Source organism: Dicentrarchus labrax, unplaced genomic scaffold (genome assembly GCF_905237075.1).
Source record: "Dicentrarchus labrax unplaced genomic scaffold, dlabrax2021, whole genome shotgun sequence".
NCBI classification, from domain to species: domain Eukaryota; kingdom Metazoa; phylum Chordata; class Actinopteri; family Moronidae; genus Dicentrarchus; species Dicentrarchus labrax.
In genome coordinates, this window is record NW_026136713.1 from 18213786 (window position 1) to 18228592 (window position 14807).

General features: G+C 39.1%; 1 protein-coding gene across 1 annotated transcript; it reads right to left on the reverse strand.

The window, feature by feature from the left end:
- On the reverse strand, positions 1–14294 carry rab33a (RAB33A, member RAS oncogene family). Its single transcript, XM_051419094.1, has 5 exons — positions 13731–14294; positions 10279–10840; positions 5642–5782; positions 4129–4209; positions 1–4036 (listed from the first exon to the last, which is right to left on the reverse strand). The coding sequence occupies exons 1-5, from the start codon at positions 14186–14188 to the stop codon at positions 3812–3814; spliced, it is 1467 nt and encodes a 488-aa protein (XP_051275054.1). The 5' UTR covers positions 14189–14294; the 3' UTR covers positions 1–3811.
- Positions 14295–14807: the final 513 nt, after the last annotated feature.

Below are 14807 nucleotides of genomic sequence, written 5' to 3' on the forward strand. Positions count from 1 at the left end.
GCGTCTTCAGAAGTTTTATCAGAAGTCCCTTTGTGAGATTGTAACAACCACAATGTTACATATGAAACATACAGTAGAAGACAATCTGATACAGTCCAAAACAATAACAAACTCACAGCCTAAAAACATTGTCATCTCAGATTTAACAATTCTAATAAAATGATGAAAAACATCAAGCAACACCACTCTTAAGGCTTTTGTTAAAGGAGTAACTAACCTTTAATCTGACTTTTTTTTGTAGTAGTATTGACTAGGTAGAACACATCCCTGTCCATCCATCATGTGGAGGAGTTGAATAAGAGCTGCTGTTCTGTAGCAGACTGACCTCCAACTTCTGTGGTGTCACATTAAGCTCAGAGGAGCGTAAACCAAAATAAATCCATATTAATTCCTTTTAGATTAGAGAATAGATTCACTTTCACCCTGAAAAATGAAGTTTAGCCAACAGTTGGGACGTGACCCCTGACCTGTGTCAGTCACACAGGTTGCTACAGGAGATCTATTGAACCTGAAAGTCAATAAACCCAAAATAATTGAAAACTAGAATTTCAACTTTCTTGTCTTTTGTGTCTATTTTTATGTAGGGATTCATTCATTTACAGAATCATAATAATAATACCCTTTTTATTCTCTGTTGTTGCACTGTTGAGCTCACTGTGACACCCCAGAGCTTCCCCTGTAGGAAGAAAGGAATTTCCCCTACATGCATATTAGTAACTATCACATTATCATAATTTCTATTAGGTGTATAGGTTTATTAGGATAGCTGCAGGCTGTGTCACAGTTAATTGAAGGCTGAAAATAGCTAGCTACAAGGTAGCCTGCACTGACACTATTATGTGAATTACCTGAAGGTAATGTTGTACCTGTAGGGCTGCAACTAACAATCATTTTCATTATTGATTATTCTGCCAATTACTTTTGTGTATAAAATGTGAAAAATAGTGAAAAATGAAACAATCACAAATTTGTGTTTTGTCCGACCAACAGTCTACAACCCAAAGATATTCATATGGAACAAAGAAAACCAGCAAATATTGACATTTGTGAAGCTGAAATCAGAGGAAAGTTGTGAAAAATCACAGGAACAATAAATCAGTTATCAAAATAATTGCAGATACATTTTCTATCAACCCTTTATAACTCATCAAGAGATTCTGCCCCAATCTCACAAGCAATTAATAAGCAAATTCATTCCACACACAGTAGCCTGGCTTTTAACATTTCCAAATTTCAAGCTATCCCTTTAAGAGCAAACGTGGGTTAAAAAAAAAGACACAAATCATCTGAAGCCAGATATTATAACAAATAAAACACAGTGTATGTACAGGGAAAAAAGGAAGGCAAGCAAACATACTGTACATTTGTATTCTTAACCTTTAGACCTGGATAAAATACAAATTGGTTATGATTTCAAATATTTGAAATAGAAAATTGAAAGACAGCTTAATGCGATATGTGAAATTCACTGTAGCCTAATGAGTGATGAAGTCAATTGATATTTTATTCAGATCTGGTTAAGATTATAAAAACAAAATGCAGGCACATTCTTCTTTTTCCAACACCATGTTTTGCTTCCTATTAGGCTTGTTGTCTCCCACGTATCACGACTAAATTAGCCACATTATGACAGAGCCACAGTTATTTGTTAACGGATAAAAAGTTGTAGGGTGTACCCAACCACAGCCCTGGCAATAATAAGCAGTTTAGAAAATGGATGAATGGTTATCCCAGTTTTTGTGTTCTTTTGGCTGTGAGTGTCACAGATTTTCCCGTACATACAGTGAGGATGAAAACAGCAATTCCTGGTATTTTACAGTAATCTGATTTCATTCGCCCGTACCGGCTGCTTGATCCCACTGCCACTGTTAGAAGAAGAACAGAGGAGGAGAAATTCTGACTAAAAAAATCAACAAAACCTGATACAGCTCAGACAATAGCTCCATGGATGTGTTAAAATTGCTCGATGGGATGAATTAATTAGGTCATCAGACTGTCAGCTTGGAGGGAACACCCATCTGAAATGCTCACTGATCTGAATTTTTTCACATATGGCATCCAAATGTATTTATAGCATTGCTCAGAAGTAGGCTACAGTGTTAAATTAGGGAAGGACATGGCGAAGATGCTGCTATATCTAACTGACGGCATCGCAGTGACGCTTGTGGATTGATGCCTTATTACAAAGGCGTCATAGCTCCAACACTGAGTTACGTACAGTGTGTTCTTCTACAACCACAACACATCATCTGGGAGCAATCTCAATGTAAAGTATACTGCATCTCTGTGGACAATAAATAATAAATATGGCTTTCTACAGGGATTCATGCAGCCTGTATCATCCATGGCTTGGATACTCCTGGACTTCCTTTATACACACACCAGGCTTAAGTCTGCTCATAGTGTACATCCAGGCTCAGGCTGTGTAGCAATATAAATATATCCATTATGCATACAGGGGTCACAGTTTTCTATCATCTTTCCTGCCCTCTCTGAGACTGGAGGCAGTGATATTGATGTGAGATCACATCGTCTAAGACAGACAGAAGGCCTTTACTTTGAAAAATATACAGAATATGGAATTGCGGTGGCGGATTGGCTATCTTGGAAGTCACGTACGGCAAAGACTGGATGTTTTTTGCATTTGCACACAAAGGGAAAACTGGATAAGCCACTCTGCTAGAAGTTAAGCGTGGAGGGGATATGTTTACATCGGGTTTAGATGAGAAAAAGGAACCTTGCCATGAAGGCTCTTCTTTGTAGGAGAGTGCATTTCTCCTACATGAGGGTAAGAGGATCTTACAGCCTCTAAATCAATACGCGACATTCTGCCTGACAACCTCTAGATGGTCCGTTTGCAGGAAACCTTGTTGTCAAGGTCTTCCTGCACAGGTCCCTTGAGCTCACCTTTCCCTTTTGCCCCTAATTTCTCCACATTAATGTTCTCTAAGATGTGTTTTTTTTTCATTTTTCCCATGTATTTGTGATCTCACAGTGATTTTTAAGTGTCCTACTTGTGAAGGATTGACCTAGATAGACATCAGGTACATTAAAACGGACACAAAAAAGAGTCCTCCCTCTAAAATAGTTTATATTTCCTTTTAAGAGGCTGCCAGAGTGTTTGGTTGGTTGTATGAACCAAAATCATCTTGATTGATTTCTTCAAACCAAGACAGAAGCAGCTTTTTAAGGCAGTAGATAAAGGTCAAGAGATGCTGCTTTCAAGCTAGGATGTGGATGGAAATCAGTAAGGACAAGGCAGCAAAAATAGGACAGTTCTAATGTGTTGCCTCAGAATGTTGCTGTTAATAAAGGCTGTGATAAACACAGATCCTCAAATGACTCATATGTTAATCGTGTTGTGTTTGCCTGTGCACTGGGCACACTGAAAGCACTCAGTTTCTGTCTATGTTTGAATACATGGAAGAATTTCTACTGTAGTCTAAAAGGCAACATTGTCTCATTTCTGAATTGTTAATAAATGCGTCACCCCCCAATCCCTTTTTATCTCTTTTCCCTCTGTCTTCGCCACCCTCTTTCCTCCCTATCTTCATCCTCACGAACAAGAATATTGATGATGTTTCTTGCTCGAGCGTCACTGTTTCCACCCTATCCTCCTCTTCCGTGTAACACATTGCTCTTAGTGACAACTTCAACCCCCAATCCTTGTCCTAAACCAGAAAAGTTGCACTTAATTTAAAAGACTCTTGTATTAGCCTCACTCTCCCATCATCCCTCTCCTCCTCTTCCTTGACATGTACAGTTACTCTTCTCTCTTCCCCTCCATTACGCCTCCCACTCCTCCTTTTCCTCAACAAGGACAATTACTCTTTGTTTCAGTCTCTTGTGTGAGTCGGACTCTTCCGTCCTCTCTCTCCACGTCTCTGTAGAGCAGGGATTTCTGGGCCTTCAGGCGGCAGGCCAGCGACATGAAGATGGAGTCGACGTTCTGACTCTCCCTCGGGTCCTTGGCCGACGTCTCAAACAGCAGCATGTTGTGGGCGTCAGCGAACTTCAACGCCATGTTGGAGGGGACCTGGGAAAGCACAAATGTTTGGTTGTAAAGCCTAATTTAATTTAAGAGAGTAAATAAAGTATTGTATTGTTGGGGTATTTGAGTACACTCGCCTGTATTTGGTTCACAAGGTCACACTTGTTTCCCACCAGGACTCGAGGTACTGATGCTGACACCCGATGGCCATTACACTCCTGAAACACAACAGAATATATCTTTATAAACTTTATAAACTATGTGAGCATGATATATGAGTATAAATATGAACAGCTGGGTGGAAAAAAAACCTTCCCACCCACCTCTTAGTTGTAACTACAGGGAATTTATGACAGCAACAATATGTCCCACTTGGCGAAAAGAACTGCCGATGCCAAAATGGCTGGCGAGCCACAATTCCCAACAGCTCAATGCCAATAAAATCCTCGTAGAATCGATTCAGCCAATTGAAAAGGAGCTATAAAACCTGCACAGTATGTCTATATCTACATGAACTGTTAAATATGAGGCATGATCAATAAAAAACATTTTATTCTAGCATTGCTGCAATCATCTTGGAATAGAGCACAAAGGTCTTTAAGTCATAAAAATCTTATTCTTTCCATTTTACTCATGTGGTATAAATTCAGCATTAGTCACACACAGGTTTACTTCTACAATAACTAAGCTACTACTTCTACCTCTGCAACTAATAAAACTTCTATCTATATACTGTTTAACGTAAATAAATTTTACTTATAGGAAAGCACAGGTTTGAGTCTCCCAGGAAGCCACAGTAAGACACATGCACAATACAGGGGAGCCTGTTAGTGGCTAAACTAACTGGAATCCAGCTGGTAATTAATACTATTAATTACACTTTGCTTTTCTGTTATAAGATGCAAAAATGTCTGCCATGAAAAAGCTCTATTACTGTTATTTTCACTACAACTACTACTGCTATCACAACTACTACTAACTACTAACTTTGAGACCACTACTATTACTATTATAACCACCTAATTCAACTACTTGCAAGTCATTTATTAATATTATTTTTATTATTTAGTATTACTACTGCTGAAACAACTTCTGTTCTATGGTATAGTAGCCACAATGTCAGTGGAGGTATTGGTAGAAATAATGGAATTCAAACTTGGAAGCTGCCCAGTACAAACACAGTGTGACCTGCTGGCCACTGAACAGCTCTACTGGAGCTGTTGGGGTTAGGGGCTTTGCTCAAGGGCACCTCATTAGCGGTAATGAGGGAGTGGCAAGTGCTGCTTCTTTACTTTCCCCACCCTGCAAACATTGGATTGGAAATATTTTTCCAACAGATACAACTCCACAGACCACTTTGTATAATTAATTTTCTAAGTGATCAGATGGGCTTTGTTGGCTTGCTAACAGCCGTGGTTGGGATTGTCACAGCATTAGCATTCAGAAATGCAAACCATGCTTTGTGATGGGAAACATCACTGTGTCAACCAAAGGATAATAAATAGTCTTTGGGAATAACCAGTGGGAACACTTGGAACTGCAGAGAGGCTGATAATGTTCACGGTGCCAAAAGAGAACGAAAGAAAGTGTGCTCCCTGTTTCCACACTGGCATACATTATTTAGTTGTCTCAAAATGTATTGTTACAAACCTCTATCCATGTCTGTAGGTTGCGGAAGGAAGTCATCTTGGTGACGTCATACACAAAGACCACTGCATGGACATTGCGGTAGTAGTGTTCCACCATGGATTTACGAAAGCGCTCCTGGCCTGCTGTGTCCCATACCTGCACCTGTGGAGATAGACAAGATTCATCTGTGTTTTGATATGCCTGAGGAACACTGAATATCTGTAGAGAGTTTCCAGGCAGTATTTAAGCACCGTTTACGATACGTGATTTTAGCCTGAAAAAAAGACCTCCTCAGATACAGACACAGACATAACGCTGAATAAACAGTGTTGGTGGTTTACAGAACAGGCTAGTCATGAACCACAGGCAGTGCTAGATTTGGATGTCAGGGAAATAACAGCATCCAGAGCAACAGAATCCAGACATCCAAGCTCATTATGTTTAAATGTTTTATTAATCTCAGTGAATTAGTAGACAACTACAGATATAAATCTGGCTACAATGAGTTGTCTAAGCCTATAAGCGCTTACAAGAACCAGTACATGGAGCTGTACCATGTCAACAGGAAAGAGTGCTAAGATATTCCTGGTTACAGGGTCTCAAGAGAGCACTGCTCTATAGCACGATGGGCTTTTCTGCTTGATCATTAATAAATGCCTCAGGCAGGTCCACGCTGTGCTGTGTACAGTATTCGATGTAATGTAATATAAATGTAGTGACACATGCCCAATTACAAGTTTAAAACCAAAATAAAGCACCACATTGGATTCATAAAATAAAACACAACATTTGGACGCATTGCTGGCTGGGTAGCCAAGTTCATCAAATGTTTGGAGTGTTCTTCACTGCCATAGCCATCAGGTTCCAGTAACTGACTGCATGTTTTCACTGCGTGTTCTCAGCTTATTTCATATTTTGAGGAATGTGTGAGTTCTGTCAAACCACACCACAACTCAAAGGCTAATTAGCTCTAGCTAAATAAACCGCCGTTTGCTTCCAGCACTGTATCCTACTTGACAAAACAATGCAGCTGTTCGTATTATAGGGTCAGATTTAGCCCGTGCACCTGTGCAGCATGTGGAGCTTCTCTACACCCGTGCCATAGCTAAATTGCAGCATTTGATGGTTCAGATTTTACCACAGGGACGGAGAGGAAGTGAGCTTTATTTACCGCCTCAGTGCAAGAGAAGTACGGATATTGATTTCACCTAAAAATAAAATTCAGTCATGTCTGAATGCAGACAGAGTAAGAATTATTTATGGCTCATGCTAGGTCACATTATACCGTACTGTATATTGTGCTCAAATTGTCGGCTTGCTGAATGTGTAATCAGCAGCACTTTGTATATCAACATGGACAACTCTCAACAGGCTCTCTATGGCCTGTAGGGACAAAGGACCAGTGAATTATCTGCTATTACCATTTGAAAGGACAGGGCCAGCTATTTAGCATCAGAGGTTGAATGCTGCATTTAATGCTGCTCAAAACATCAAAGCTTGATCTTTGTAGAACACTGTGTGCCCCATAATTTCACAGCAAGATGAGCAAATTTATAATTCACAAATTAGATCCCACAAAAATGACAATACATGCTCATCAGTCTCATGTTGTTAGAGATTATTTAAAATCTATTTATACATTTTTGGCTTTGTAATAACTTGAAATTGTGTTTTTCAAAATCAGTGGCAGAGGAAGAAAAAATATGTCAAATTTATACAAAATCATTGTAAAATCTCTGCATGTGTCAACAGCTATCAAACGTTACACATCGTTCATTCAGTGAGATATCTTGGCTATATGTCACGCAAACTTGAGAATCCTTACCATTATTCTGACACCTACTCTGTACATCTATACTTAGTGCTCTACTCTATTTTTAGTCCTCTGCATTTATAACATTTGTTGTTGCCCATCTCTGTGCTGCTTTTATTCACCTGCCTGAGGACTGGAGAGGAAAGTAGTCACTCAGCTAGATGCATATACAAGTAGACTGAGATAAAATGTATATGAGTTAATCCTGTTATATGTACACTGTGAGTGGAATTATGACCTGTACTGCCATGAAATTGTTTTATAAGCTCTTTAAACCACTACTGCACCAGTGAAGCAGCTTAGTTTTTTACTCCAACAATCAAAGAGGCCACTGTAGAGGAAATGATATCACCCTCTGGATGACACATAAATACACACATTTTTCACTTCCTGTCTCAGCTAAATGATCCTGGAGCCTGCTGGATCTAAAACACCTGCCTGCTTGTAAACCTCCAGTTCGCACAATAAAACCATCAGTGACGACTAGTCAAATTATATGACACAAAATAAAATAAAAGAAATGCTCAAAAGTGCCATATCTCTGAATACATAAAGTATTCCTGCTTTACTGTTAAGTCTAGCTTGCTGTTAGCGGCCCTTGCGGCTGCAGTGTTTATTACATCCTACAGCAAGTTTTCATCATTATGATGCTGGTCATTCTTCTGTGCAAGTGGGAATTAAAGGTTATCACCAAAACATCATCGAGGCATCGTTTGACGTCCATATTTGACTAGTGGTCATCAAGATATCTTACTCTGGACCAAAAGCACAGGCAGACCAATTCAAATGACCTTTCTTGGTCACATTAGCATGTCAAAAAATACAAATTTTCAATGATAGAAAAAATAAAGGAGTTTTAAAGGTCAAAGGGTCAATATAAAAATTTCATGACACGATTATCCCGGCCAAAATAATTGCAATTCATGAAGTCATCCTGATAATTAGCAGAATATACTCTATTCTACCCTTAAAATGTGACTAAAACTTTCTTTCACTTTACCTTACATTTTGTTATTTGTTATTTTATTGTATCACAGATAGGCACCTCATCTCCCTGTCCTTCTTTAGTTTGGAATCCATAGTATTTCCCCACATCTGGTTTAACCTTTTTATTGTGTGTGTGGGGGGCACAAAAAGCAGCTAGTAGGAAACTGTGTGTTGATGAGCTGTCAATCCCTCATTAAAGGTTAACTTCAAGAGGAACAAGGAGAAAACAATGGCTGCGCGAGTTAATCACTGAAAACAGGCTTAATCTAGATAATAAAATCTTTACTTATTGTATTTATTACTCTACCAGCATTTACCAGTGTTACCTCACCAGCTATGAAGGCAGCAACAAAGCAGAAAAGAGCAATAGAGAGTATACAGTGCAGGATTTGTTCACATTTACATATGAAAAAGTGATATTTTCACTTTCTGACGCTGCTGATCATACTGTATGTGTATCGCATGTGTTTTGAAGAATATTTAAATGATTCAGAGACGCTGACCTAATAGGTGTTCAGTGTTTGTGAGTCAGCATTAGGGGGCATCTGGAGGTTGCAGACAGACTGTTCTACTGAGAAAGAAAGTAAGGGGGGAAGGGAGTCTACTCATGCATGTGTATATGTGAGGATGCACACACACACACTTACTGGTCCAGTGAGAAAGGTGAAGATACGTACATTAAAAGAAATCTCAATAAAAAGCCTAATATTTAGTCCCAGACTATCCAAACGAATGAGAAATGAGATGTGAGTAAACATATCAACTAAAATCTTGAACAATACTATTTGATATGATACGTAGCCTGTTACTATACCGTTGCACTTAAATTGATCTGCTATGCCAATATGCATTGGTGCTGAGGATGTTGGAAATCATTAAATTTTAATTCAGCAATTACTGTGACACCATTACACACTACTAAAACTACATTTGTTGCTGCTAGTGGTTTTATTCGTGTAGAATCTGTTGTGACTGATACGAAAAGCAGTGGGTTGTTGATTTTATTTATCGGTTCAAAACTGTTGAAAGTGTCATTTTTCTGACAATATAATGTCGTTTTTAACCCCGCCTCTTATTTTTAAACTATATCTCGATTAGTTGATTGTTTGTTGTTCAAGAAATGCCATGAAACTGTGAAAATTGTCTTTAAATTGCTATTGTTGTCCATTGTTGTCCAAGATATTCAGTTTACCATCATATTACACAAAGAAAAGCAACAAATCCATAAAACTAGAACCAGGCAGTGTTCTAGCTTTTGCTTGAAAGAATTACTATGATTAGTAATAACTGTCTTTCAATTTTCTATTGAGTGACAAATCAAATCTCTTCAGTTCTACCTGCATTATAGATATTTTGTTTCTGGCCCTGAGATGTTTTCAGAGGCAACAGCATTTAAAGCAGCAGCCTTGTAATTTGGATTTAATCGTTTTCTAAATAACAAATGATTAAATTCAGGCTGAATGCTTTGCCAGCAGGGATTTCATTATTTTTTAGGAAACACTTCAAACATCTATTGTCAAGCTCCAAAGAAATATGTCCCCCAAACACCTCTCTGGCCATACAAATCCCATTCATTGTCATGTTTTCTTCCAAGGACACCCACAGCCTTTGTTGTCAGAAGGCGATACATTTCTCCAACGTGAAAAAAAATACAATCTGAATAGAAAAACATCCCTAAAGAAAAGTGTTGAGGGTCGTTTTGCTGAATAAAATGAAAGAATAGGCCCTGTGTGATCCACTAGCTGAGTTTGCAGCTGATCAACAAAAAGAGAAGAGGAGGAGGAGGAGGGAGGAAAGGGGGGAGGGAGGGAGTGAGGAAACACCACTAATCAACATCCAGCCCCTCTGTTGCTTTTACCTTGATAGTCTCTCCTTCAATCTCCACCGCCTTCTCCCTGAAATCCACACCGATGGTGGCCTCGGTCTTATCGGGGAAGCTCCCCCCGGTGAAGCGGAAGGTGAGGCAGGTCTTCCCCACGTTGGAGTCCCCGATGACGATGATCTTAAAGATCCGCGTCTGGATGCTCAGCTCCAGGGAGGAGGTGCTGAGATCCACGGAGGATGTGAGGCTCGGGGCGGCATCGTTGCTGCTGCTGGCGCGGCTCCGGCTGGCTCTGTGTAAATCCATGGAGGATGTCAGGATGGTGACATTGTCGTCCGCCCGGTTTCTTCGTGCGATTCCTCTCCCACCTCCTCCTCCTCCTCCGCCGCCGCCGCCCGGAACTCGGGTCTCCTCCTCCGGGGAATCGTTGGTCATTGTGCCGGAGGAGGCGATGCGCAAGTCGGTGTGCGTGTGTGGAGAGGAGAGGGGGTGGACGGATGGATGGATGAGTGAAGGGAGGGGAAAGGAGGAGGAAGGAAGGAGGAGACCAGAGATGCAACAATACAAACGATGCGCTCTTTCAGCAGCTGAGTGTGGCCTTAAAGGGAGAAGCATTGTAAAAGACAGGAAGATAAGAGTTTATTTAGAATAAGTTGTATTTTTCCTTTTGAAAAATGTAATAGCTATGTAGGAAGAGGCTTAATGAATACAAGAAAATTATTCAAACCTATTATTTTATTAACACCAGATTAAAAATTATTCTATTAGGGACAATAAACTGGTTCCATATATTCAAGTAAAATATTATAATGTTACAATTGGAGAACCGAATGTAATAGAAAGTGCCTTAAGGTTATAAACTCACCAGTGACTCACACAGATCTCTATAGAAAATCTCTAGAGAAATAAATACAGCAGTTAAGTATAATAAGATCAATATGTGAGTCCCACAGACACATGAGCAGTGGCGGATAACATTGTATTTTTGCTTCTATACATGTTATGTAACTTTATTCTTCTACTTCACTACATTTCAGAGTGAGATATATTGTAGTTTTTACTCCCCTGTTTTTATATTGAGATTGTAAATAGAAAAAGCACCGTATTTGGGGCTCTTTGCAAATACAGATTTGAGTAGCAAAACTGCTTTCTTTTCCCATTAATTATGCCACAACCCACTCCACCTCCACCAGTATTACAATACAGTTTACATCTCTATTAATTATCTAATAATGCAATATATAAAATATATAAATACATGGGTCATTTTTTCCATAGAACAATCGGATGAGTATTACATTATTTTGCTAATAATATTTTGTGCCTTTATTTTTTGACTATTTTGGACCTTTGGGCTCATGTAACGAAACTTGTAATGAAATCTGTTTTACATTGTTATATCGGTGCTTTTACCTAAGTAAAGGATCTAAATACATGTTCTACCTTTACTTTATGACATTACTAGTAACATAAAGACCTAGATGTCATTATATAAGGATGCTATTATGAGTCACAGATAAAGTAGCATTATAATTTTTATAGTGGTAACATAAGAGATGGTATTGTTGATTGTTTCATTAGCAGGCTGTACTGTGAGTTTATTTTCTCCATATAAGTGGTGCAAAACTGATGCATCAGTAGTTCTGGACTGATGTTCCTGAAACCTTTCTAATCACCAACCAATAGACGAGTGTGATTCCAGATAACGAAAAACATTTCATCCACAGAAGCTGTAAATATAACGCAGCTGAAATACTGATACTAAAAACACTGTGGGTGTAACTGTCAGTGGGGGGTTTTAACAGAGAGAGAAAGTGAAACAGATTTTCTCACACTATCTAGTCATGTGATCTGATTAGCTGGTCATATTATCACATTCCATAAACCAACATGGCCGTAATGCAACAGATCCTCACCAGGCTCCAGACCTGATTAGTTCGTCCTTAAAGGTACAAAGAATAACAAAAATACCAGATATTTTCCATTCAAATCAACATTAATACAAAATCCTTTATTAATTGCCTTTTAATGAAGTAATGACAATTACATTAAAGACAATACTCACAGTTTATCAATATCATTTGTTATTTTCCAGTCTTATTTTTCACACCAAGCAAGTGTTGTGATGCAGAATCAATACCAGCTCGCCAGCCTGGCTACAGAGAGGGCTGCTGGGTATAAGATATCCAGAACTAGAGGACAAACAGCATAGAGCTAACACATAATCTTACAAACATCTTAGGTTAGGTTGTGCTGAGTAGATGTAAAATGACAACTTGAGCCCAGCCTCTCTGTTGAAGCGCATCTAGCTTTGTTTGTATTGTAATTAGTGAAATTATTTCCATTTCAAAGTTACTGAACAGCCGAGTTGGTTCTAACAGGGATTAAGTGTCTTGCTCAAAAGCTCCTCAGCAGGGAGATTTTTTTCCAGTCTTGGTTGGCTCATGCATAATGAACTCATTATGTCTGCCACTCAAAGACAGCTATAAACAGGAGTTTTGCATCCAGATTTTGAAGTTTTTAAGATGAAATTGGTGGCGTATTTATCTGAATTATGAGTTATGATTGATTGTAACAGCAGTACAAAGTCATTTAATCTCCATTTTGACTCAGTCTTTAGCTGTGCCAGCTGCTCTTTGAGGCTGATGGTTTTTTGCAGGTATAATGCATGTTCAGCATTTTAGATTAGCATGTTAGCATGCTAATATTTACTAATTATTCGGTAGTTTGGTAAATACATAAACAAAAACATTGGACAGAAATTGTTGATGAGAGGTCAACGGATCATTAATGTTGTTACAATTCTTTCTCAGGGGTACATCTACCAAATGGCAATCTTCACAGCAGCCGTATAGACATGAAATAGTAGGGTAAACACAGGTGTTACCAATGATAATTACTATGGTTCTGTTCCATTTAGTGTATCAGAGCCTTTCTAGTGAGAAAACATGCACAATAGCAGCACCCTGACTCCATTTGACATGAATGGAATGGGACCAATCACTATCATTAGTAACATCTGTGTTTACCCGACTATTTCATGTCAAAATGGCTGCTGTTGTAAAGACAGAAGAAACAAAAATGTCAAGCTCATGACTCCCTGATGACAGTAAAAGTGAAAGGATAATCAAAGTCATTAGTATGCATCCTCTGTGGATCACTAATATCCGCACCATTTCATAGTAATATTTCAGTCTGGACCAAAGCTGTTGACGAACTGACTGACTGAAAAAATAATATTATAACCATAGTATAGACCGCTTCCTTCCCAATGTCACCATGTTTCTCCCAATTATCTCTCTCTTAATGCTCACAATTAGCTTCCAGTCTGTCAGTGGTGCAGATTCCATCCATTATGTTAATTTCTCATTACTGGAAGTGTCTAAAATTTCCATGTGGACAGATTTTAAAAAAAGAAAAGCTATATGGAGGTATGTATGGAGGTATGAAACAAAATGCAAGAAATAAATGAAAGCAGTGTCACTCACCGCATGAACTGTAGCTGTGCGAGATGCTGTCGTGTGTTTGAGCTGCTCTGCTTCCATTTTGACCAACAGCAACAGAAAAAAAACACAAAACACACATACAGAATGCACGCATACACACACTCCCTGTCTGTTGATATCAGACTGAAATGCAGACAGAAATACCAAACACTTGTCCTGTTTTTCCTCTCTAAGTCAATGTCTCTCTCACACACACACACACACACACACACACACACACACACACACACACACACACACACACACACATACACACAGGCACGCCACTCTGTCTCAAACAATCCCTCACACACAATCTCTTCCTCACAGACATACACTCTTTCTCTCAAAGAGACACACATAATCTCTTTCTCACACACACACACACACAACATGCACACACTCTTGCTGTATGGAACAATCCTAACGCTTGTGTCTGACAAAGCGCCCTTCTTCCTCATTCAAAGACCTGTTTGTCTGGAAGCAAGTGTCAGTGGGACATTCACATTCTGGTGAACACAAACCAGCAGTGAAATATAGCTTGCATTTACATACATACACACATTTGGATACTTGCACACACACACCAAAATACTGTCCTGGTTTCACACTTTCATTAGTGGTTGTGGTACTATAAGCATGTCTGCTACAATACAGTAGGGTTAGGGTTGAAATCATTCATCATCGTCATCCTCCAGACTTTCTAATTTGGGATTTCCTTAGATGACTTAAACAAATACTGGTCATGGCTTCTTTGCTGCCATCATGCCACCTGATAAACTGACCAGACAGCAGCTGCCATTCCAGCTTTAAGAGGAATATGAATGGATGAAATAAGAAATCAAGTCTCTCTGTGTTATAGCTGACAAGACAGCTGAGACAGCGTCCACCATTTTGGACCCTCCAGCTTGCGATGGTGCAATTTTGTGGCCCCGTGACCATAAGAAAATTAACTCATTGCAGGATTGCATCAGAATGAACTGACTTCACAAGGAAATTTTGCTGTATTAAATGCTGACGTGACCAGGCCTTAACAGCTGAGATAAAGCAGCTTAAATGGAAAATTTGTGAATATAAAAT

Excerpts from the sequence above, each read along its gene's own strand:
- rab33a (XM_051419094.1), bottom strand. The coding sequence starts at position 14,188 with ATGAGGAAGAAGGGCGCTTTGTCAGACACAAGCGTTAGGATTGTTCCA. Across the intron at positions 4,210-5,641 it reads ACCTACAGACATGGATAGAG|GAGTGTAATGGCCATCGGGT; the intron begins GTTTGTAACAAT and ends GTTGTGTTTCAG. Across the intron at positions 4,037-4,128 it reads ACCTTGTGAACCAAATACAG|GTCCCCTCCAACATGGCGTT; the intron begins GCGAGTGTACTC and ends GTGCTTTCCCAG.